Source organism: Bufo bufo, chromosome 4 (genome assembly GCF_905171765.1).
Source record: "Bufo bufo chromosome 4, aBufBuf1.1, whole genome shotgun sequence".
NCBI classification, from domain to species: domain Eukaryota; kingdom Metazoa; phylum Chordata; class Amphibia; order Anura; family Bufonidae; genus Bufo; species Bufo bufo.
In genome coordinates, this window is record NC_053392.1 from 547246131 (window position 1) to 547271947 (window position 25817).

At 44.4% G+C, this 25817-nt stretch overlaps 1 protein-coding gene across 1 annotated transcript; it reads right to left on the bottom strand.

Moving 5' to 3' along the window:
* Window positions 1–1811: 1811 nt before the first annotated feature.
* On the bottom strand, window positions 1812–24900 carry CNRIP1 (cannabinoid receptor interacting protein 1). Its single transcript, XM_040430051.1, has 3 exons — window positions 24360–24900; window positions 19596–19740; window positions 1812–2475 (listed from the first exon to the last, which is right to left on the bottom strand). The coding sequence occupies exons 1-3, from the start codon at window positions 24536–24538 to the stop codon at window positions 2311–2313; spliced, it is 489 nt and encodes a 162-aa protein (XP_040285985.1). The 5' UTR covers window positions 24539–24900; the 3' UTR covers window positions 1812–2310.
* Window positions 24901–25817: the final 917 nt, after the last annotated feature.

Genomic DNA, 25817 nt, shown 5'->3' on the forward strand with positions numbered 1-25817 from the left:
AGAACTAAGGTCAACACCAAGTTTTCACTAAAGTCCTAAACAGCAAATCTGAGTAGTTATCCAGCGATGAACCAAAACTGGTGAATAACTAGGGAGACTGGCTATTCAGTGTACTGAAAAAGCTTGGTGAAAACCCAAGTGTGAGCTGTGGTGGTGTCCATATTGGTTGTCATTAAATAGCACTGAACCCGGACATACTTCCATTTTCACCCAGGCAGCCCCCCTGACTTGAGCATCGCAGCAGTTCATGCTTCGATGCTCTCCTTTGCCATGTGCTAAATTGCGCAGGGCAAAGGCATTTTCAGGAGTTCAGGTGACGAACCGGGCTTCCATGCGGCTGAAGCTTCCGCCCAGCAGTGTGTTCGGTGACATCACCGGCACTGATAGGCAGGCTTCAGTGCTGCCCTAGCCAGTAAAATGGCTAGGGCAGCGCTAAAGCATGCCCATCAGAGCCGGTGACATCACCGAACACACTGCTGGGCAGAAGCTTCTGCCCAGCAGTGTGTTATTGTAAACAAAAGAGCCCGTGCCCTGCGCGATCTAGCGCAGGGCAAGGGAGCACATCGGAGCATGAGATGCTCCGATGCTAACATTAGGGGGGCTGCCTGGGTAAAGGGGTTGTCTGAACCCGGACAACCCCTTTAAGCTTTAGGTTGCATTCAGAAAGCTATAATATGGCTCAGCGTAACAATGTATATTTTGTGCAAAGAATGGAATTGGATGCTCATAGGGCAAAGTAGGGAATGAGTTCCTTTCCTGACAGGATCCAGTCCCATTCTTGAAGTTAAATATCTGGTTCCCGCACAGAGGTGTATTACGATTGCTGGCTGGTGGCAGAACATAAAGAGGACAAATAAAAGACTTTAGTAGGTGAGTGATATATCTACTGGTTGTGTGTTTTTAGCAATTTAGGATAAATGTTCTTTAAAGAGGACCTTTCACCGATCCTGACATTGTGAACTAAGTATCATGACATATACAGCGGCGCCCAGGGATCTCACTGCACTTACTATTATCCCTGGGCGCCGCTCCGTTCTCCCGTTATGTCCTCCGGTATGTTCGGGGACTTGGTTATAGTAGGCGGAGACTTAGGGGACTTGTTCTGCTGGGCGTCTCCTTCTCCTAGGCTGTAGCGCTGGCCAATCGCAGCGCAGAGCTCACAGCCTGGGAGGTTTTTTCTCCCAGGCGGTGAGCTCTGCGCTGCGATTGGCCAGCGCTACAGCCTAGGAGAAGGAGACGCCCAGCAGAACAAGGGCAGACTCCGCCTACTATAACCAAGTCCCCTAAGTCTCCGCCTACTATAACCAAGTCCCCGAACATACCGGAGGACATAACGGGAGAACGGAGCGGCGCCCAGGGATAATAGTAAGTGCAGTGAGATCCCTGGGCGCCGCTGTATATGTCATGATACTTAGTTCACAATGTCAGGATCGGTGAAAGGTCCTCTTTAAGTTAAGGGGTATTCCCATCACACAGAGCAATGATATAGAACTAGGATATAACATAACATTTTAACCAGTGAGGTCCAACCTCTGCCAAATTGAAGGACAAAGGGACCAACGTACTTAGTTTTTTTTTCCCTGGTTAGAGATGATCCTGTCCACCCAGGATCTTGCAACACAGTTCCACTGAAGTGAATGTGATTGTGTTGCAGTTCCTTGTAGATGGGACTCACCTGCAGGAGTCATAGCAGACCACTAGTGCTGTTGTTCCTTTAATTTGAGGTCTGGTAGAGGTTGTGGCCTCTAATAATCAGGAAGTGTGGGCGTATACTAGTGATATGCCAGCCCATCTAATGATCTGACTATCCCTCAAACATGTACCTACTTCATACACACAGCTGGGGTGGCCAGTTTGTAGCTGGCTGATATTCACGAGACTTCACCGGATCGGTTCAGCCTGAACCAATGATATTACGTGAACATTAAGAAGCAGACTTGGGCTACATGGCAATATGAGGTTGTTCACAATTTGAGGTCAGATTGTTTGATAGCTCACAATTAGTTTTCCCTGAAGGAGAACACTGATGTCACTAGTTTCACTGTGACTCCCAGATGCTGTCATGTTGCTGTGTAGCCCCAGCCATAAGCATATAGTGTCTCAATGATATTAGCAGTCCATGGTAAACTGGCAAATGATTTTCCTCTTACAGTCACCATCACTGATGTAGGGGTTTGGTTTATCTCAAGTAAACATTATTCATCAAGGACTTTTTTTTAGGCTCATGATATGTTATTTATACTCTGCTTTGCGGCTCATTGTGCTGGTCAAGTTAGGTCCTCATCAGAAGATTGTCCAGCTTTGGTGGCTTCAGTGGAACATCTCTTTGTTGATCCACATTAGGCTGCGGGTCTCATTAGGCTTGCACTCATATTCAATACTGCTGAAGCTGTTGCCCCATTGGCAATGATCTCTTTTATGGTAGTTGTAAAACTTCACTTGCCACACTGTCTCAAAGCTTCCGATGTCTTCAAACTGTGAACAGGGCAGAAGAAAAAAAAGAAGAAGAGCTTTTATCAGGAGATCTCAGACGATTTACATCAAAATATGCACAGTAATATCCAATTTGTTTAGGTAACATGGAGACAACCGGGTTTGCGCGGCCACCGTTTCCATTCATTTCTAAGGGGCAGACGGAAATAGCGCTCGGCTATTTTTGGCAGCCCCATAGAAATCAACGGAGGGAGACTGCTCAGTGCGCCCTCCGCCACCTTCCCCGCTCCGTTCTCGGTGTATGTCCCATAGGTGGGATCCGCACCTATAAGACAATGGGGGCATATCCTAGCTATATGCCCCCATTGTCTGCGATGGGAATACCCCTTTAAGCCTCTTCATCAGGAGCCTTTTAAGACAGTATCTGAAGATTCCCATATTTATACACCAAAGTACACAGGAATAATTAGGTAGATGAGACAAGTAAAGTAAGGCAGATCAATATGAGTGACGGAGGAAACAAACTGTTGTAGCAATTATAGATAAGGAGAGTGAAAGCTTTATTGTTCCATTTGCACTTCACTTTTGATACTTTAGCAGACATGTAAAAGAAGATTCCTCGGGTTCTGTGCATAAGGTCTCATGCACACGACCGTTCCGTTTTTTGCGGTCCGCAAACCGCGAATCCGCAAACAAACGAAAGCCGCCCATGTGCCTTCCGCAATGGGCGGCCCATTGGAGAAATGCCTATTCTTGTCCGCAAAACGGACAAGAATAGGACATGTTCTATTTTTTTTTTTGCGGGGCCACGAAACGGAGCAACGGATGCAGACAGCACACAGAGTGCTGTCCACATCTTTTGAAGCCCCATTGAAGTGAATAGGTCCGCATCCGTTGCCGCAAAAACGGCGGCTCGGATGCAGACCCAAACAACGGCCGTGTGCATGAGGCCTAACAAGTATTGTAGGTGTTTAGAACCGTGCTGATTCTTAGGCTACATGCACACAAACGTATTTTGTTTCTGTGTCCGTTCTGTTTTTTCTGCGGATAGGATGAGGACCCATTCATTTCAATGGGTCCGCAAAAAATTGCGGACAGCACACTGTGTGCTATCCGCATCTGTATGTCCGTTCCGTAGCCGCGCAAAAAAAATAGTGCATGTCCTATTCTTGTCTGTTTTGCGGACAAGGATAGGCATCATTACAATGGATCTGCAAAAAAAGTCATCCGTTTTTTTTTTGCGGATCCGCAATTTGTGGATGGCAAAACACATACGGTCGTGTGCATGTAGCCTTAATATTATGTTTTATTCTTCATTTTCAGAAAGCTAAAATATTAAATCTGCCAGCATCCTATTATGAAACAGCAGTGCATTGTGGGGTTTCATAGTTAAAGGGGTTGTCCAAGTTAACATAAAATGCCTTAACATAAAAGCACCAAATGGCTTAAAAAAAAATAAAAAAATAAACAACAACACCCTGGACTCACCAGTTTTCTTCCTCACAGATCCAGTCCTCCTCCTGCTGTTTGTATACCACGCTGCAGCAGCGACGTGCAGGTATATGACACATGACCGCAGCAGCCAATCACTGTTCTCAGTGATCTTGTGCCTTATACCGCTCAGAACAGTGATTGGCTGCAGTGGTCACATGCTGTATAGCTCTGTGCCACCGCTGCAGCCTTGTATAGAAACAGTGGAAGGAGGACCAGTTGAGTGCAGGACGTTTATTATTTCAAGGCATTTAGCAGCATTGGGCACATTTTAGGATAACTCAGACCACCCCTTTAAAGTGGTTGTGCTAAGTATAAAAGTTATCCCGTGATAGGACCTCACGGATCCCAAGAACGGGCATCCCATGGTCCTGTCCTGATGGATTGGCAGGCCGAGCAGCATATCCTGCATGTGACTGATAAGGACAGACAAGTACAGCTTTTGGCCATTTCCAGCAGTTCAATAGAGAATGAACGGACCGACAGGGCGCATACTCGGTCTGCCGCTCCATCAGAACAAGAACATGGGATTAGTGGGCAGGTGCAGCAGTCAGGCCCCCACCTATCAGTTAGTGATCCCTAAGGAATAAATAAATATACAGATTTCAAGATTATTTTAACTAAGGCCTCTTTCACACTTGCGTTGTTGGGATCCGGCATGCACTTCCGTTGCCGGAGGTGCCTGCCGGATCCGTAACAACGCAAGTGTACTGAAAGCATTTGAAGACGGAACCGTCTTCCAAATGCGTTCAGTGTTACTATGGCACCCAAGACGCTATTAAAGTCCTGGTTGCCATAGTAGTAGTGGGGAGCGGGGGAGCAGCATACTTACCGTCCGTGCGGCTCCCCGGGCGCTCCAGAGTGACGTCAGAGCGCCCCATGCGCATGGATGACGTGATCCATGTGATCACATGATCCATGCGCTTGGGGCGCCCTGACGTCACTCTGGAGCGCCCGGGGAGCCGCACGGACGGTAAGTATGCTGCTCCCCCGCTCCCCGCTACACTTACCATGGCTGTCAGGACTTTAGCGTCCCGGCAGCCATGGTAACCACTCTGAAAAAGCTAAATGTCGGCTCCGGCAATGCGCCGAAACGACGTTTAGCTTAAAGCCGGATCCGGATCAATGCCTTTCAATGGGCATTGATCCCGGATCCGGCCTTGCGGCAAGTCTTCAGGATTTTTGGCCGGAGCAAAAAGCGCAGCATGCTGCGGTATTTTCTCCGGCCAAAAAACGTTCCGTACCGGAACTGAAGACATCCTGATGCATCCTGAACGGATTTCACTCCATTCAGAATGCATTAGGATAATCCTGATCAGTATTCTTCCGGCATAGAGTCCCGACGACGGAACTCTATGCCGGAAGACAATAACGCAGGTGTGAAAGAGCCCTAAGGGTACTTTCACACTTGCGTTTTTCTTTGCCGGCATAGAGTTCCGTCCTAAGGGCTCAATACCGGAAAAGAACTGATCAGTTTTATCCCCATGCATTCTGAATGGAGAGTAATCCGTTCAGGATGCATCAGGATGTCTTCAGTTCAGTCTTTTTGACTGTTCAGGACGGAGATAATACCCCAGCATGCTGCGGTTTTGTCTCCAGCCCAAAAAACTGAACACTTGCCTGAATGTCGGATCAGAAATGTATTAGTGCATGCGCAGACCGAAAAAAAAAAAATTGAAAAAAATAAATGCCGGATCAGTTTTTCCGGATGACACCGGAAAGACGGATCCGGCATTTCAATGCATTTGTAAGACAGATCAGGATCCTGATCAGTCTTAAAAATGCCATCAGTTGGCATACGTTTTGGAACACAAAAATAACACATCCTAGATCTGAATTAATTAAATATTCTTCTGAAATACTTTGTTCTTTACATAGTTGAATGTGCTGACAAAAAAATCACACAAAAATTAAAAAATGGAAATCACGTTTTTCAACCCATGGAGGTCTGGATTTGGAGTCACACTCAAAATTAAAGTGGAAAAACACACTACAGGCTGATCCAACTTTGATGTAATGTCCTTAAAACAAGTCAAAATGAGGCTCAGTAGTGTGTGTGGCCTCCACGTGCCTGTATGACCTCCTTACAACGCCTGTGCATGCTCCTGATGAGGTGGCGGACGGTCTCCTGAGGGATCTCCTCCCAGACCTGGACTAAAGCATCTGCCAACTCCTGGACAGTCTGTGGTGCAACGTGACGTTGGTGGATAGAGCGAGACATGATGTCCCAGATGTGCTCAATTGGATTCAGGTCTGGGGAACGGGCGGGCCAGTCCATAGCATCAATGCCTTCGTCTTGCAGGAACTGCTGACACACTCCAGCCACATGAGGTCTAGCATTGTCTTGCATTAGGAGGAACCCAGGGCCAACCGCACCAGCATATGGTCTCACAAGGGGTCTGAGGATCTCATCTCCGTACCTAATGGTAGTCAGGCTACCTCCGGCGAGCACATGGAGGGCTGTGCGGCCCTCCAAAGAAATGCCACCCCACACCATTACTGACCCAATGCCAAACCGGTCATGCTGGAGGATGTTGCAGGCAGCAGAACGTTCTCCACGGCGTCTCAAGACTCTGTCACGTCTGTCACATGTGCTCAGTGTGAACCTGCTTTCATCTGTGAAGAGCACAGGGCGCCAGTGGCGAATTTGCCAATCTTGGTGTTCTCTGGCAAATGCCAAACGTCCTGCACGGTGTTGGGCTGTAAGCACAACCCCCACCTGTGGACGTCGGGTCCTCATATCACCCTCATGGGGTCTGTTTCGGACCGTTTGAGCAGACACATGCACATTTGTGGCCTGCTGGAGGTCATTTTGCAGGGCTCTGGCAGTGCTCCTCCTGTTCCTCCTTGCACAAAGGCGGAGGTAGCGGTCCTGCTGCTGGGTTGTTGCCCTCCTACGGCCTCCTCCACGTCTCCTGACGTACTGGCCTGTCTCCTGGTAGCGCCTCCATGCTCTGGACACTATGCTGACAGACACAGCAAACCTTCTTGCCACAGCTCGCATTGATGTGCCATCCTGGATAAGCTGCACTACCTGAGCCACTTGTGTGTGTTGTAGACTCCGTCTCATGCTACCACTAAAGTGAAAGCACCGCCAGCATTCAAAAGTGACCAAAACATCAGCCAGGAAGCATAGGAACTGAGAAGTGCTCTGTGGTCACCACCTGCAGAACCACTCCTTTATTGGGGGGGTCTTGCTAATTGCCTATAATTTCCACTGTTGTCTATCCCATTTGCACAACAGCATGTGAAATTGATTGTCACTCAGTGTTGCTTCCTAAGTGGACAGTTTGATTTCACAGAAGTGTGATTGACTTGGAGTTACATTGTGTTTAAGTGTTCCCTTTATTTTTTTGAGCAGTGTATTTAGAATAGTCAGATCTCAGGGTTTCTACTACAGACCGTTTAATACCCTGTTAAGACTGTAGCAGGTAATGTGCTGGTTACCTGCAGTGACCATTAGATGGAGTTTACTGCTACTGTTGTACATCAGAAGGGATGCGCTGTGTAAATGCCTTGCCCAATGTAATGGGGGCTGCGTGCTGTAGTCCTGTGTGGGGGGCTACATCACAGACGGAATTTAAAAGCGATGCCTCATGGTCCACTGTATGACAACCTCTAGGACATGCGGCAGTTTTTACATAGTTCAGGTATAGATTTTCAAAGTGAAATTCCCTTTCGTAACCATGTCCAAAGTACACAATTTTGAACTGAAGCAAGGAGCTTGATCAGCACAGCGGCACGTGTCACTTCTCACTGCCAAACATAAGCAAAGGACAGTACCAAAGTACAGTGGAACTCCGCATAGTCAGCAAACGTAAGCTCAGGGACAGTGTTGAGCGAACTTCTGTTTTCAAGTTCGGCGTACAAGGTTCGGGATATCTAAGAATTCCGTTATGGATTCCGCTACCACAGACCATAAGTTAAGGTCAGTGGTACCAGAATCCATAACAGAATTTTTAGATAACCAGTACTTTGTACGCCGAACTTGAAAACAGAAGTGCACTCATCCCTACTCATGGATCGTACAGTTTAGCTCTGGTTAACCTTCACATATAAAGCAGGTGGATGAGCAACAAACCGACTTGGGCTACGTTCACACTCGCGTTTGGTGCTGATCCGTCATGGATCCGTTCAGATAATAAAACCGCATGCATCCGTTCAGAACGGATCCGTTTGTATTATCTGTAACCTAGCCAAAAGGGATCCGTCTTGAACACCATTGAAAGTCAATGGAGAACGTATCCGTTTTCTATTGTACCATATAGAACGGATCCGTTTGCCTCCGCTGCAAGCAGCATTTTGGTGTCCACCTCCAGAACGGAATGAAGGCGGGACGGAGGCAAACTGATGCATTCTGAGCGGATCCTTATCTATTCAGAATGCATTAGGGCAAAACTGATCCGTTTTAGACCGCTTGTGAGAGCCCTGAACGGATCTCACAAATGGAAACCAAAACGCCAGTGCGAAAGTAGCCTTAGGGCGCGTTCATACTGGCGATGAATCCCTTTGGGTATTGTCCGAATTTAGAACAGACAGTACCCGGCCTGAGTACTGACCCACTGAACTGAATAGCTACATTCACATCGGCAATTTTCCACATGGACCACTGGTCGGTCCACAGCAAATCACAGCATGTTCTATCTCTGTCTGTTTCATGATTTATTTACACGGATAAAAACCGTTACAATTTTTGGCGGCCAAATCCCAGTAATTATGTGGCCAGATCCCCACCGATCCTCATTATAGTCGATACGATCTGCGGAGCACATAGCACTATCCGGCTATGCCGGGCCGAGAAAACTCCGGCAGGCTGTTCTCTACTTGAGCAGCCTTCCAGATTGCTGTGCCGCATGTGAGAAACTAGTCTCGAAGAAGTTGTGCTTAAAGGGCATCTATCAGCAGTTTTGTACCTATGACACTGGCTGACCTGTCACATGTGCGCTTGGCAGCTGAAGACATCTGTGCTGGTCCCATGTTCATATGTGCCCGCATAGCTGAGAAAAATGTTTTAATATATGTAAATGAGTCTCTAGGAGCAACAGGGGAGTTACCATTACACCTAGAGGCTCTGCTCTCTCTGCAACTTCCGCGCCCTCTTCACTTTAATTGGCAGGATGCCATTTTCACTGTCTGGACCTGTCAAAGTGCAGAGTTCGCGGCAGTTGCAGAGAGAGCTGAGCCTCCAGGAGCAACGGAGGCGTTACCATTACTCCTAGAGGCTCATTTAAATATATAAAAACATCATTTTTCTCAGCAATGCGGGCGCATATGGGCATGGGAGGCCAAAAAAGTTCCTGACATGCATATTAAACCCATCCATAGACTGCCAGATGAAAGCCGCCACAAGAACGTCCTTCCGGCCAGTACACCGCAAACAAAAGGTACGAAATAATGTAATACACTAAACTATTCCATACAATGCTATCCAGTTATTAAAAACGCATACATTTAACTTCTCCGTTTTGCAGACAATAGGCATTCTTACAATGGAGCCTGTGAAAATAATGGGATGCACACGGACCGCATCCGTATTTTGCTGACCCGCAATTTGTGGATACGGTCGTGTGAATAGCCCCGTATACATAGGTTTTAGTATTGTAAGCCACTACTGAAAGAAACACGTATTCAGGGTAGATACCACATGGTGATCTCCCTCAGCTATTCGGTCAGGACGCCGCTGACTTTTCATGGTATCAGGTAATAAATGACACAACCCTACAACGCCATCATGGAAACTCAATATTCCACGACCGTAATTACAGCTGAGAAAATAACTGTAATTTCCAGTCTTTTGATTACTGGCCATTAATTTGAACGTTGCCATGACCGGTAACGATTATCTCAGACTTTCCATGTACTCCTCTATAATATCTTATCAGAAGAATGACCTCGTACAAGGAAGGTGTATTTAAGTTCTGCATTGCGCTGTAATACGCCTGGCAATTATTCTCCTTCTTTAAAGGGGTTTTCAGAGATTCTTTTACTGATGACCCACCCTCTGGATCGGTGGGGGTCTCACACCCGGGACCCCCGCCAATCAGCTGTTTCAGGAGGCAGCGAACTTCCTGTGGGCACGGCGGCCTTCTCTCAGCTTTTCCTAGGCCAGTGACGTCACGTTCTTCGTTCACATGGCCTAGGAGCAGCTCAACCCCATTCAAGTGGTAGTGTCCCTTTAAGCTGAATTTGTATCAGATTGACTGTAAGGCCTTATGCACACGACCGTTGTTTGGGTCCGCATTCGAGCCGCCGTTTTGGCGGCTCAGATGCGGACCCATTCAAATTCAATGGGGCCGCAAAAGAAGCAGACAGCACTCCGTGTGCCGTCCGCATCCGTGGCTCCGTTAAAAAAATATAACATGTCCTATTCTTGTCCGCGCTTTGCGGACAAGAATAGGCATTTATATTGCCGGCGCCCGTTCCGCAAATTGTGGAAGGCAACACGGGCGGCTTCCGTTTTTTGCGGATCCGCGGTTTGCGGACCGCAAAAAACGGCACGGCCGTGTGCATGAGGCTTAAAGGAGAAAGAGCATCCTGGAGTATATGTGAAATGGTGCAGACTGCAGAGGACAACAGCTCAAAATTTTTAACAAAGACCAATTGGCAAAATTTTTGGGCCAACAGCCCAAAATAAACATAATGCATTATTAAAAGAAACGATTCAAAGGTGAGGAAATGGTCACATAATACCCAATCACAGATTCGTACGCAACTACTATCACATGTTGTCACACAATTCAGCGCATTTGTGATTTAATCTATTCAACTCATGTCGCTGCCTTCAGTAGTTTCTAACAGTGGTGGGTGCTGATTAGAAACAAATTGGAAGGAACCTAACCCTTGTGAGATCTACACATCCTATTAAATCCCACCTATGTAACGATGCATTCTTATAGGACGTGATCTTGTTGGACTCGTTTTTGGGCATAGAATAAACCATTAAAATATCCACTGTAGAAGAATGACACATAATTGCGCACATCTTTTCAGCACAACATTTTGTATCCAAGATTTTCACACATGGCATACGGACACTAACAAATCCCTCACTGCTAATTAAGCTAAAAAAAAACTCTCAGATGGTGAGAACCTTTGCTGCGAGCTGCTTCGTATGTGTCTGGAGGCTGTGAACATTCTGGTTTACTGATATGCAGTCAGGACAGTCTTCCACTGTAAAGGGAAGTATACATGTAAATAGCACTTTATCTATAAATGGCAATTCTGCTAAAATTCCCTATATTTCAATTTGCAATTTTTAATCACTACATTTTACTCATGTTGAGCTCCTGACAGCTCCTAAACACTCATTATAGCCCAAATCTTATCAAACTGAGTTTATTTTATTACAGTATTTCATGAAAGTGAGTACACCCGTCACATTTTTGCAAATATCTTATTTTATCTTTTCATGGGACAACACTGAAGATCTGACACTTTGATACAATGTAAAGTAGTCAGTCTACAGCTTGTATGACAGTGTACACTTGGTGTGCCCTCCAAATAACTCAACACACAGCCAATAATGTCCAAACTGTTGGCAACAAAAGTGACCACACCCCTAAGTGAAAATATCCAAACTGTGCCCAAAGAGTCAATATTTTGTGTGGCCACCATTATTTTCCAGCACTGCCTTAACTTTCTTGGGCATGGAGTTCACTAGCGCTTCACAGGTTGCCACTGGAATTCCACTCCTCCGTGACGACATCATGGAGCTGATGGATGTTAGACACCTTGCGCAATGAGGATGCCGGTAATTGATTTTAATGCGCTGGGTTTCACAGGTGCCAGACCACATAAGAAATGAGCAATTCTGAACAATTAATGGATGTAAAAAAATCCATGATTGTTCAGAATTTAAAAGAAAATTAGGTTTTGTAGGCTCAAATACGAGCTTCAAAATCATAAAAAAAGTTTAAAAAAATATATTAAAAATATAAAAGTTTAAATCACCCCCCTTTCTGTAGAATAAAAAAATAAATACATAAATAATAAAAAATATAAACATCATGGGTATCACCACGACCGTACTATGAAAATATAAAAATATTTTTACAATATGTCGAACGGCGTAACGTAAACAAGGGTAAAAATAGCCAATTTGGCATTTTTTTATTGCTTCCCTTACCCAAAAAATTTAATAAAATGTGATCAAAAAGTACACACACTCTAAAATAGTATCTATAAAAACTACAGATGTCCCGCAAAAAATGAGCTCCCACACAGCTCAGGAGATATAACTATAACTGTAAAAAGTTATGGGGGTCAGAATATGGTGATGTAAAAAAAAGAAATTCTCAAAGTTTCAATTTATTTTTACAGTATTTAGACATAAAAACCTTTACATATGTGGTATCGCTGTAATCGTACTGACCCAGAGAATGAAGAGCTCAGTTTTGTCATAAACACAACATTGTGGGGGAAAAAAACGTAAAACGGTGGAGGAATAGTTTTTTTATTCCCAATTCCAACCCATTTGTAATTTTTTTCCCGCTTCCCACTACACTGTATGCCATATTAAATGGTAGCATTAGAAATTACAACTTGTCCCGCAAAAAATAAGCCTTCATACAGCTATGTGAAAGGAAAAATAAAAACGTTATGGCTCAAGGAAGATAGGGAAGAAAAAAAAACAAAAAAATAAAAAAACGGTATCCTAAGGGTTAACAATAATCAGCCAAGCATTTCTCATTATGGTAAATCAATTGTGGTAAAATATCATATATATATATATATATATATATATATATATATATATATATATATATATAGGCTTTTACCCAGAGACCAACTGTGATTTACACATTTTGGGGTGCTCCATACCTGTTCTGGACAGAGGTTGTGGCAAATGCATAGTCCTTCTCCATTACAGTGAATGGAGGCTAGGGACAGCACTTATGTGATCATGGCCAAACCTATGTGTATTTTGCAAATTTTTTCACATTTTATTATTGTCAGGACTCAGCATTTAGTTTTCAAACCACATATACAGAGTCAGAGCTCTAATGCAAGGTCCTTGGTGGAGGTTGGAGGGCTGGAGCACCAGAGAGCCAACTATGCTTTGCTCGGGGCTGTTTAGATACAAGGTTAAGGCATCAAACTTAATCTTTGCCCCAGGTAAAGAAAAGTCCTATGACTATTCTCTAACGGTAATTTCAATAAACCAGAATAACCTTCTTATAGTAAATATTCAGTAAATGCCCCATTAGGATATGAAGGGCATGAACTGGGGTGGAGAATAAAATATATAAAGGAAGACTCTAGGCCAAATGCTGTTAAATAAAAAAAATGGCATCTAGATGCGGTGAAAAAAGCTGAAGCATACATTTTGAGGTCTGCAACATCTAAATTTATGTTGGCATGTCAAATCCACAGCATATTACGTGGAGATACCCACAAGGGTCCTAATGAACCTTTTCTATAAATGGCAGGGGCAAGGAACAGGTTATAGATTTTTGAATCTGACCCACACAATTCAAGTAATGTCTCTTGTTGGTGGGAATTTCAAGTTCTCTGTACTTTTCTTGCAGACACGTTGGCAGAGCGAGTCTCTACTGCATCATCATTCTCCTAACTGTGAAAGAAGAACAGGGACACCAACATGGACCTCAGCTCCTTCCCTTCTTGGGATCGACACAATCTATGCGGTCATCCAGATTTACTCTACCTTCAGCCTCTTTATACCAGGGATGGCAGATGTATTATGGGAAATGAGGCAAGTGACATATGAAGTGATTTTCCTGGCTGTTTCGCCAACAAGTTGCACAATGGAGATGTTTTAGAAGAGCTGACAAATGATAAGGCCCAAAACAGAGCTTGTGTTCCGGTGGCCGGTGGAAGGTGTCTTCTATTGTTACATAACTGTGAACAGGTTTGGCTTCTTTTAGTGTTAGAAAGATATTACTGAAGCATTTCAGGCCGAACACAGACTCCTTCCTGTCACTGTGTTATTAGAAGCGTGGAGCTGCCTTTGGGATAGATCCAAATCACACAAAACATTCAGAATTTTGCCAAATATGCTATTTACTAAAAAATAACTAATCCTTATCGGGTATCTGCTAAAATTCATGGAAAGGAAGTGTAGTAGAGAGACTTGAAGAATAGCTTTGGACACCACAACAATTGGAACTAATCTTATCTCCTGAGAAAATGTATATTCGGATTTACTTTCGGATTCATCATGCCTTCACCCCAGAATTCTGGCTTCAATGGGGCTTTTGCGACTATTTGGAATCACTTGCAAAACAAATTTGCAACTTTTTGCATTTTTACACCACTCACTCTAGTTTTCAAATATAGGTGGGAAAGTGGGCATTGTTAGATATGTTAATGAGTTCCAATGCCGATGTCATAAACGTATCTGTCCGGGCTCCAGCGGGAAGATCTCCCGATTCGGTGTGACTGCGCCAGGAGAGACACGCTGCTAAGCCATGGCTCTAGTGATGCGACCGTCATTAATAACAGGATGCAATGCTCTGTTTCTCCCTGCAGATGATTGCTCAGCTGATTTATTACTGTGCACTAGTGTTTCTGACTAATAGAGCACCGAGTCATGGACCTATCAGGTTCTGATCCTGGGAGTCGGTGCTATTTAAACCCCTTCCTGCCCTTATACCAGTGCCAGTGATAGTCATCGACTCCCTAGCTGTGCTCCTGGTTCCAGATCTGTGTGCATTTGGATTGCGTCTATATTTGACCTCGGCTTGCCTTTGACCCCTCTCTGTCTAGGTACTGTGTTTCTTGTCTGGTTCTGACCTCGGCTTGGCTATCTGACTATCCCATCTTGTGATTTGGTACTGTATTGTCCGTTTGGTTCCAACTCATTTCAGTACGTACCGGTCTCTGTGTTGTTCTGTCTGTGTGTGTGTATGTCTTGTACTTTAGCAGAGTAGGGAACATCGACCAGTTGAAGACTTGCCGGCTAGGGCTTGCACTGCAAGCAGGCAGGGGAATTGGGAGGGTTCCAGTTAGGACTCACTGTCTGTGTATTCCTTCCTACTATGGTTACATCAGATTTATCAGTGTGACTTTTTTACCAGGCGCAATCTTACTCCAGTAGAAGGGTGGAGTAGGAAAACTGGAGTAGATTTTCTAGACAAAAGTGTTTAAGGGTTTAAGGATAAAGTACACCAAGGCAGACTCAAGCAAAACCGACTTCAAATATTTCCCCTATAGACTGGTGACCTGTATGCACAAAACTGTTTTTCACTCCAAATCATTTATTGATACTGCATGAAAGCCTCATGAATGATGAAAGCACATGATACAACTCAATGTAATCTTATGGACTGCAATCTGCACTATTATTCTACAGAATGTTTGTATGTTGTAGCCATGGCTTTAATAGTAACACTGGGACTACAAAGTGACTTTTTGTATTGTGAGAGTTGTATTAGCCACGGTCATATATAGATGTTGTGTGGAAGGCACATGGCCTATGGCCCCCATGTTCTGTGCAAACTGACCCAGTTGCCCTCTATGAGCTATAGAAGGCTTTAGCGATACACTGAATCTTCACATTTTATGGTATTTTAAACACAAAGTCTAGACACTGGCTTTATGAAATATTCTGCACAAAAACGTGTTTTTTGCCACTATGTCCTAGAGATCGATCTTCTATCAGAACAATTTACTAAGAGCAATAAAAGCAGAAGTTGCAGATAATTGCCTGTTCATCAGAGGAGGTGAGAGCTGCGTTTACATGCAGCAATCATCTCCACTGTATGGGGACCAGCAATGGCTGCTGCAATCGCACATCCCATAGAGAATCATTGTTTCTGGGCAGCAAATATCGGTTTACAAGGGACATCTGCTGTCCAGAAACAATGACTTTGGTGTCAACACCAACGATCCTTTCACACAATGAATGTTTCCTCGTTCATCGGGTGATTGATGGCACATTTACACAGGGCAATTATCGCTCCTTCCAGATAATTGCCCCATCATCGATCCATGGAAGAGGGCCTTGGCTACTTTATTCCAAAAACAGAAGCACCCCTGTCCATGGGTTATGGGGGTCATTTATTATACTGAAATACGCCTATATTAGGCGTCTTGCAGGCGCAGATGGCTAACTAACAGTTGCTCTGGTATCTGCAACTTCTCCCCGCTCACGTCAGGTCTAAAATTGTGTCCGTGGCCATTTTCTACGCCTGTTTTAGACGTAGAAAATGGTCTAAATGTAAATCAACTCAGAAGCTGTCTTACATTTAGAACTGGCGATGGACAGGCTTGCACCTCTTCGTAACTTTGACGGATTCTCCGCCAGCTATGGGGCTTTTTTAAGACCGGCGTCTAAAACGCCGGTCTTAATGATGTGCCCCTATGTCTGTCATTGCAGCTCAGCTCCATTGGAGTCAAAGAGGCAGAGCTTCAATACCGCCCACAACCTGTGGATAGGGGTGGTGCTGTTTTTGGAAGAAAGTAGCCAGGTTTTTCTAATCCTGCATGACCCCTTTAAAAAATATATATATAAACGGTGTCATTCTCCTTCTTGGTGTCATTCTCCTTCTGTGGACCTTTGCAAGCTTCATCACTTTTTGCCGTCATTCCCTTCGCAATCTCTTTTGGTCTTCCTTCTCCAAATCTCTAGCTCTCACTACAAGGCTTTCTTATAATGGGGCTCCCTGGAAAGCTGCCACTTCTAGTTATACCCTGGTAGTTAACAGGGCATGGAGAATGCTTAAGAAATGCTGCCTAGAAATCTCCGTTTTATCACCGACATGACATTTGTAGGGCACATCATGTACAAATCTTTACATTTTGTTTCCTCAGCTGAATCCCTGCTTTTTATAACTTTATAACACTTACCCATCCACTTTATGTAAACTGATCTTAAAGGTGTATTCTCCTATGGGAAATTTAGGGGCTATTGATAGGATATGCCATATATGTCTGATAGGTGAGGGTCCCCCTTCTGGCACCTACTCCTATCTTGAGATCGGGGTCCCTGCATGAATAGTCAGCACGCTGTGTACTTGAGATAGGAATATTTCCCAGAGATGGGATCCGCATTTATCAGAAATTCATGGCATGTCCCAACAATTTTTCTCTATATTACGGCACTGTATTACATGGCGAGATTATCGCGAGATTACGGCACTGTAACTTTGTGAGCAAGGAGGAGATTCCTGGATGCAGGCGGTGCTGGGCTCCTTAACCGTAAGTAACCACGCCTTGGGCACCGTAAGTAACCACGCCTTGGGCACCTTACTTGGCTAATTTACATATCTATAAAATTGTTTTTTAAACAAAATAAAACCACACAGAGCTATGGGACAGGTATATTGCGGACATGCTAGCGGAGAACTATCCGTGCATGTCCGCAGCTCTATAGGGTAAAACTAGGTGACAGATTCCCTTTAAGTCCCTGACCCCTGACTTTCAGTCCCATCCTCCTCTGACCCTCCGCTCACCAATCAGATGTTCTAAAAAAAATTCTTACTATGTGAAGATACCTTACCCCTCGTGACTTCCGGGGGTGTGAGCCTCAGCGCAAGCGTACTACCACGGCACGGGTAAGGTAAAATTACAGGGAGCGCTGACTCAGGGGTAAGGAGATCTGACGGTCTTTTCTCCTTACCCTCACACTGCGCACACGCGGATTGTGAAATCTCCTTTTGCTCCCAGCACTATCAGCCATCCGAGGGGTGGGGGGTATAACCCTAACCTTTGTGAGGGTAAGGAGATTTCACAATCTGCGCGTGCGTAGTGTGAAGGTAAGGAGAAAAGACCGTCAGATCTCATTACCCCTAAAGGGGCCCGCGCGGTGTCCGTAAGTCAGCGCTCCTTGTAATTTTACCTTACCCGTGCCGTGGTAGTGCGCTTGCGCTGAGGCGCACACCCCCGGAAGTCACGAGGGGTAAGGTATTTTCACGAGTAAGGATTTTTGTTAGAACACAGGCGCTGCTGCTCTCCTCCCCCCCACCCTCCACCACTTGACGCGCTACGTCGTGCGTACGTTTATGGAGCCTCAGCCTGCCCTGGAGGACCTCACCCATACCACGCTAAGCCCACCTGCCGTCGGTAGGCCAGTTTCCCGCTGTATAATTTGCCCTGCTCAGGGCTCATGCTGCCACTGTTACTGCCGCATTGCCACAGTGTCCCAGGCCTTTGCACATTGCTATACACATGGGGGTATGTGCAAAGCATTGTACCTTAGTGTCAGTAGTACAGACACTATGATGCAATGCTCTTCCCAGTCTGCACATACCCCCATGTGATTAGTAGGAGGGTACATACCAGGGTATACAGACTAGTTTTAAATGTAAATAAGCCCCTCCCTCAACAAAAATTAGTCCCCCTTTTCCTATTGTATTTTTATATAATTAATGTCATTTTGATAATTATGTAACTCCTAAAATTGTTTTAATATGGCCTTTGTACATAATTTTTCAAGTAAAATCATATAAACCCCTTTTTTGGCATTTTGATGTTTTTCCTGATTAATCGATGAAATTATTCAAATAATCGTTAGCTGCAGCCCTACTCTGATCCCTTTGATACTGCTCAATATTCTAAGCAAACAACCCATCAGATCAATGGCCGCTTACTTAGAATGTTGTGTCAGATTTCCAGTAACAGAAATCTCTAAGCAGTGTCAAAGGGGTTTGCGTGTTCTATTGTATCTTCTGGATTCTGGAAAGCATAGTGCTTTCCAAATGTTTTGTATGTAGTAGATAGTTATCACTTTACCCTTTTCAGGTCAGCTAAATATCTATGCAGGTATATATAGAAATGCTGTGTTCTGTCTGTATATTAGTACACTAGAGTACATGTGGGCACCGCGTCAGCATGCATTTAACCATGGTATGGGTGTGAATATTAGAATGTGAGCATGTAAGTTTATGGCAAGTCCCTCAAGTTCAAAAGTAACTTAAAAAATATATATTACAAATAGAAAAAGGGTAAGGGAGGTGCAGGGGTAGCAGTCATATACCGGCCCTGATGCCTGAGAGAGCCACATAGTAGAAGCTCTGTTCCAGATTTTGTAATGGGGCCCATGAGCTTCCAGTTATGCCTCCGATACATAACACAAGACACAAGGAGAATTGTGCACCACACGTTGAGAAATTATTTACCCCAACATCTATATCTATTAAAATCACTGGCCGGGGCTTATTTTCCACTTCATACTCTACAACCAAGACTATGGATAATGAAATATCTAAATAATATGTAAAATTTCATTAGGTACCACCCCATCTTCCACCGGAGAGAAGAAGAAGTTCTGATGTTCCATTGCTGTAGTGCTGAAAAGAACCAACATTCATCTCCGACTAACGAGTTACCGGTTGTTCAGTTACAATTTTCTTTTAAACTTATGACCATCCAATCACTGAGAACAAAGGAATCTCGAATCCCCTCTCCCCAGCCAATGATTTGGCCATGATTGTTCAGCTGCTCTACAGACAAATTAAAGGGGCTGCTGAAACAGTCAAACACTCACATTTAGGTATTTCAAAGGCTCGTCGATTTAGATTTATAGTGGCTAAGCCAAGCCTCAACAGTTCTCTAACCCTCGTGTCCTCAGTAATGGTGGGCCAAACCCATAGCTATCATTCTTTTATGATCAACCTGGCCGGACAGTAGGGAATGGGAGACAAAACAACGGTGAAAAAACTATGAATTTTCTATTTGACCACATAAAAAGTTATAAATGACTGGTAAAATACCTGGATCATGACTTGGAGTGGTTGCCTCTCCCCGCTTTTGGTGTGGGTTACTCCCTCCGTATCATAGAAGGCTGTGTAACAAACCGTCTGAGGATCTCTAGATTTCTCTTCTAGGGGAATGACCAACCCTCCTAAATTGATAGTCCTGAAAGAGATGTCATAAAACAGGTTAATCAATAATTACATGGGAAAATGTGCTCCAGTCCGACCAAACGTATGTATGCATGTCCACTGCAGACTTTACTGAGGGATATTGGATTTGGCTTTGTGTCAAAAAGGCAAGGTGTTGGGTTGGCGGTCCTTTTCTAGGGTTTGGGGTCCTTTGGGGGACAAAATGCACAACATGCCCAAACTGCTTCATAATAATCCTGCCTGTATCATTATCAGTATATGGTTCCCAGCTATTCCACACAATCAGTACTAGACTTCACAGCCCATTAGGTCCTCAGCCTGGTGACAGCTGGGTCTACACAGACCCTCAATAGTGGAGAAATGGAGAACCGCACTCTGAGGGTTTTCTGCTGCCAACAAGGGCTAAAATAGCCACGTTACACATAGTAGAGATTGAAGCACTCAGATCATTCAGTTTTGCATTGAAGAAAGGATTTTTTTATTCATACATCAGTTTCATAATCCAGTTGCCCAATTTTTACATCAAAATCAATTAAAGAAAAATGACCAGACGTTTCGGTCTCTATGGACCTTCCTCAGTGGTCAGATTTTATCTGCAAATAACCGGTACATAGGACATGTCGTCATTGTCAACCAGTATGAAAACTCAAGAAAAAATGAAAAAAGAAAACAAGGACAGACGAAAAATAAAATGAAATAAACAAACTAGCTATCTAAAGTACACAAGAAGGTATAGTGATCAGTGTCAGGTGGTACACCATATACACATGATTGAAGGTAATTTACATGATTGAAGGTAGTGGTAAGCTATAATATCTGGTGGACTGTATTTCCCATAATTGTAGACATATGTACAATATACAATGTATAGATAAATAACCCTTCAGTAATTTAAAGTGCCAAAAGTATGTCGGCATCGTATAGTCCCTTAGTAGAAAAAGGAAGGAAAAGGGGATAACCCTGAAAGAAAAAGAGAAGATTAGTCTTTTTAGAGTTTTCATACTGGTTGACAATGACGACATGTCCTATGTACCGGTTATTTGGAGATAAAATCTGACCGCTTAGGAAAGTCCATAAAGACCGAAACGTCCGGTCATTTTTCTTTAATTGATTTTGATGTGAAAATTGGGCAACTGGATTATGAAACTGATGTATGAATAAAAAAAAAAAAATCCTTTCTTAAATACACATTGATATAAAATCTGGTATTCAGGGTAAAAAGCCCTCCTCTGGAATGTGAAATGCCTCAATATATATTAATCAGGTGACATGAATGTGCTGCTCCCGGCACATGTGCAGCCAGTGATCATACACCGAAAAAAAATATAAACGCGACACTTTCGGTTTTGCTCCCATTTTGCATGAGCTGAACTCAAAGATCTGAAACATTTTCTACATACACAAAAGACCCATTACTGTCAAATATTGTTCTCAAATCTGTCTAAATCTGTGTTAGTGAGCACTTCTCCTTTGCTGAGATAATCCATCCGACCTCACAGGTGTGGCATATCAAGGTGCTGATTAGACAGCAAGAATACTGCAGAGGTGTGCCTTAGACTGCCCACAATAAAAAGCCACTCTGAAATGTGCACAGTTTTGCCTTAGTGTGTGTGTGGGGGAGAGGTCATAAAACCAGTCAGTATCCGGTGTGGCCACCATTTGCCACACGCAGCGCAACACATCTCCGTCGCATAGAGTTGATCAGGTTGTTGATTGTGGCCTGTGGAATGTTGGTCCACTCCTCTTCAATAGCTGTGCGAAGTTGCAGAATATTGGCAGGAACTGGAATACGCTGTCGTATACGCCGATCCAGAGCATCCCAAACATGCTCAATGGGTGACATGTCCGGTGAGTATGCTGCCCATGCAAGAACTGGGATGTTTTCAGCTTCCAGGAATTTTGTACAGATCCTTGCAATATGGGGCCGTGCATTATCATGCTGCAACATGAGGTGATGGTCAGGGATGAATGGCACAACAATGGGCCTCAGGATCTAGTCACGGTTCCGTTCCGTTTTTCCGTATGGCATATACAGTATACAGTAATTACATAGAAAAAATTGGGCTGGGCATAAAATTTTCAATAGATGGTTCCGCAAAAATGTAGCGGATACGGAAGACAAACCAAGTACATTCCGTATGTGTTTAAATTTTTTTTGCAGACCCATTGATTTGAATGGAGCCACAGAATGTGATTTGCGTGCAATAATAGGACATGTTCTATCTTTCAACGGAACGGAAATACGGAAACAGAATGCATAGGGAGTACATTCCGTTTTTTTTGCGGAACTATTGAAATGAATGGTTCTGTATACAAGACCGTATACAGAACGCAAAAAACGTTCATGTGAACGAGCCCTTAGGCCTCTTTCACACGGGCGTTGCGGGAACATGCGCGATTTTTCCGCGCGAGTGCAAAACATTGTAATGCGTTTTGCACTCGCGTGAGAACAATCACGCATGTTTGGTACCCAAACTTCTTCACAGAAGTTCGGGCTTGGGATCGGTGTTCTGTAGATTGTATTATTTCCCCTTATAACATGGTTATAAGGGAAAATAATAGCATTCTGAATACAGAATGCATAGTACAATAGGGCTGGAGGGGTTAAAAAATAAATAAATAATAATTTAACTCGCCTTAATCCACTTGCTCGCGCAGCCCGGCATCTCTTCTGTCTTTTTTTTTTTGCTGTGTGCAGGAAAAGGACCTTTGGTGACGTCACTCCGGTCATCACATGATCCATCACCATGGTAAAAGATCATGTGACGGACCATGTGATGACCAGAGTGACGTCACCACAGGTCCTTTTCCTGCACACAGCAAAAAAAAAAAAGACAGAAGAGATGCCGGGCTGCGCGAGCAAGTGGATTAAGGCGAGTTAAATTATTTTTTATATTTTTTTAACCCCTCCAGCGCTATTGTACTATGCATTCTGTATTCAGAATGCTATTATTTTCCCTTATAACCATGTTATAAGGGAAAATAATAATGATCGGGTCCCCATCCCGATCGTCTCCTAGCAACCGTGCGTGAAAATCGCACCGCATCCGCACTTGTTTGCGGATGCTTGCGATTTTCACGCAACCCCATTCATTTCTATGGGGCCTGCGTTACGTGAAAAACGCACAAAGAGGAGCATGCTGCGATTTTCACGCAACGCAAAAGTGATGCGTGAAAATCACCGCTCATGTGCACAGCCCCATAGAAATGAATGGGTCAGGATTCAGTGCGGGTGCAATGCGTTCAACTCACGCATCGCATCTGCGCGGAATACTCGCCCGTGTGAAAGGGGCCTTAGACAGATTTGTGAACAATATTTGACAGTAATGGGTCTTTTGTGTGTGTAGGAAATGTTTCAGATCTTTGAGTTCAGCTCATGCAAAATGGGAGAAAAAATGGAAAGTGTTGGGTTTATATTTTTGTTCAGTGTATATATACAGTATATATATATATAGAGGCCAACCCCTTTAATGCAGAGAATTAATGCATCACTATGAACAAAGAATAATGAATATTTCCCTAGAAAGAGCACGCAAGTCCTTCCAGCAATATCATCGGGAAATAGTCACTCATCCGGAAGCAGCACCACTGCCATTACCACTTCACTGATCCTGTAAAAAAAAAGTTAATACAAAAAACTATGTATCCGCAGAGTCTACCGGAATTATTACTATTACATAATATAATTAATAGCGATGAAACGAAGAGCCATTCCACACTGCTGCATCATCGTCTGCCCCACGCCGGGTGACCTGGTTGTGTTCCTTCCCGCCCTCCTCCATACAATCACCATATGCTCCGCCATAAATCTCCATTTCCTGATAGTTAATCTGAAAATCCCAAAACATGTGTGACCCCAAAAACTGAATATTTGCCCCGATGAAGGAAATCCGAGCTGCAGCTCTTGATCCACAGCCTATTAAAGGGGGTTTCCAGCAATAATGACTCTTTATCTAATGACTGGCTGATATCTCGCTTGTGGCCATGTCCCAGCTGAAGCCAGTTATTGGCTGCAGCGGAGATTGTGACCATACAGCGCCGGATGTGAACACTGCGAGGTCCGGAACACGGACACAGCGGGGGCTTAGCGCAGCGGGTAAGTAGAAGTTTTCTATTTACAGATAAATAAGTATTCCCAGAAAACCTGTCAGCAGATTTGTGCCTATGACACGGGCTGAAATCCGGACATTGTCGCGTGCACAGGGCCTAACAAAGCTATAATGTAAAGTATCTTTCTAAAAAGCATGTCTTTCACCCGGATCTCACTTCCACGTAAGGCCTACTGACACGCCTGGATTCAGGGGCTCACCGCCATCATCACAGCTATACTTGGGACCATAGTTGGTATTTTTTGCGTCCCGAACCCCCTTTATGGAACCATAACCCAAATCTGATGGCTCGCTGGCGCTGATTGCCCCCATATCAGGTACAGAGACCATGTCCTGATCCTGACAAACCTTCTGGCCTCATCATAAATGGTCCTTGTCTGCTGCACTTGCAGACATGGCCCCAGGCCTCAGGGCTCGGACAGGAACGGGCTGTTTGTGTTCCTGGGATTTCTGCTGATGACAGGAAGGAGAAGAAGAAGCGCTGAGCACAACACAGGGGGATTAACCCTTCACAGGCACTTACGTGGCTCTCACCGCCCCCGGTTTCAGGACCACCTCGATCTTGTATTTGGCTCCAGTCAATAATTTGATCGTCCGGTTCTGCCCGAATCTCTGTCCGTCCACCTTAAAATACACCGGACCGTCATTGGGCTGGATCTTAAGGGAGACCGCGATCTTGACCAGATTAGGGATCTCCCCCATGGTGAGCAGAGGACACTGACAGCTCTGGTGGAGGAGGAGGAGGGACCAGGAGCTCCCTATGGGACCAGCACGGACGGATGGAGGAGGCAGCAGCAGCAGCGGGGCGCAGCCATTCACCGGCAGCAGCAGCAGCGATGCACTGACTCCGCTCTAATCCTCCGCCACTGCTGCAGTATAATCAGGGAGGGGGAGGGGAGGCCGGATCTCCTCCCCGAAAACCAGCAGGAGAGGAGGAGGACACCAGCTCTCCATCTAATCCTCTCCCCATACATCAGGAGGATCCAATGTCTTATGTGTCTGGTTATTGTATTTCATCATTGAACAGATTGCTCAGAATATTACACATCAATCTGATGTATGTACCATCTGCCTGCGTATTATCTATCTATTCTCATATCATCTATCCATCCCATATCTATCTATTATCGTATCTATCCATCCCATATCTATCCATCCCATATCTATCTATTCTCATATCATCTATCTATCGTATCTATCCATCCCATATCTATCCATCCCATATCTATCTATTCTCATATCATCTATCTATCGTATCTATCCATCCAATATCTATCTATAATTCTAAGTGTAGTGAGCGGCACAGCAATTAAACATTTGTGGTGTGCCAGCGGCTGCGGAAGTGATCCAGCATGTAGATAAAGGCAAAAGTGTGCACATTTCAGAGTGGCCTTTTATTGTGGGCAGCCTAAGGCACACCTGTGCAATATTCATACTGTCTAATATCAAAATTTAAAACACACTCCAAAATGGTATTAAAAATGAACTATGAGAAAGTTTTGGAGGTCAAAATATTGCAATGCATTGAGAATTTTTTTTCAGTATTAAAACAAGATAAACTGTATAAAGGTGATATCACTGTAATTGTACTGACCCGGAGAATGAAGAGAACAGGTCAGCTTTAGTACATAGGGAACGCCATTAAAACAAAGCTCATAAAATTGGGGTAGAATAAATGGTTTTTTTTTTCAATTTCACGACAAGTAGTTAAAGAGGTTATCCAACCCTTATAATCACCCCCCAATGCCCGCGATGCTAGGGAGGCTCGTCCCCGTCGTGGCCTGCTATTGGCTGCTCCCCCCATCGCCGGATGTTTTGATCCACGCAATGGAGAGATGCAGCGGTGGTAGGGTTGCCACCTTTCCCAACAAAAAATACCGGCCAAGTTAAGCCACACCCCAAAGGGGTGTGGCTTAACACAGGGTATTAAGTCTCTGTGCTCCCAGTAAAATCAATGCCTCTGTTAGTGCCCCCCAGAATT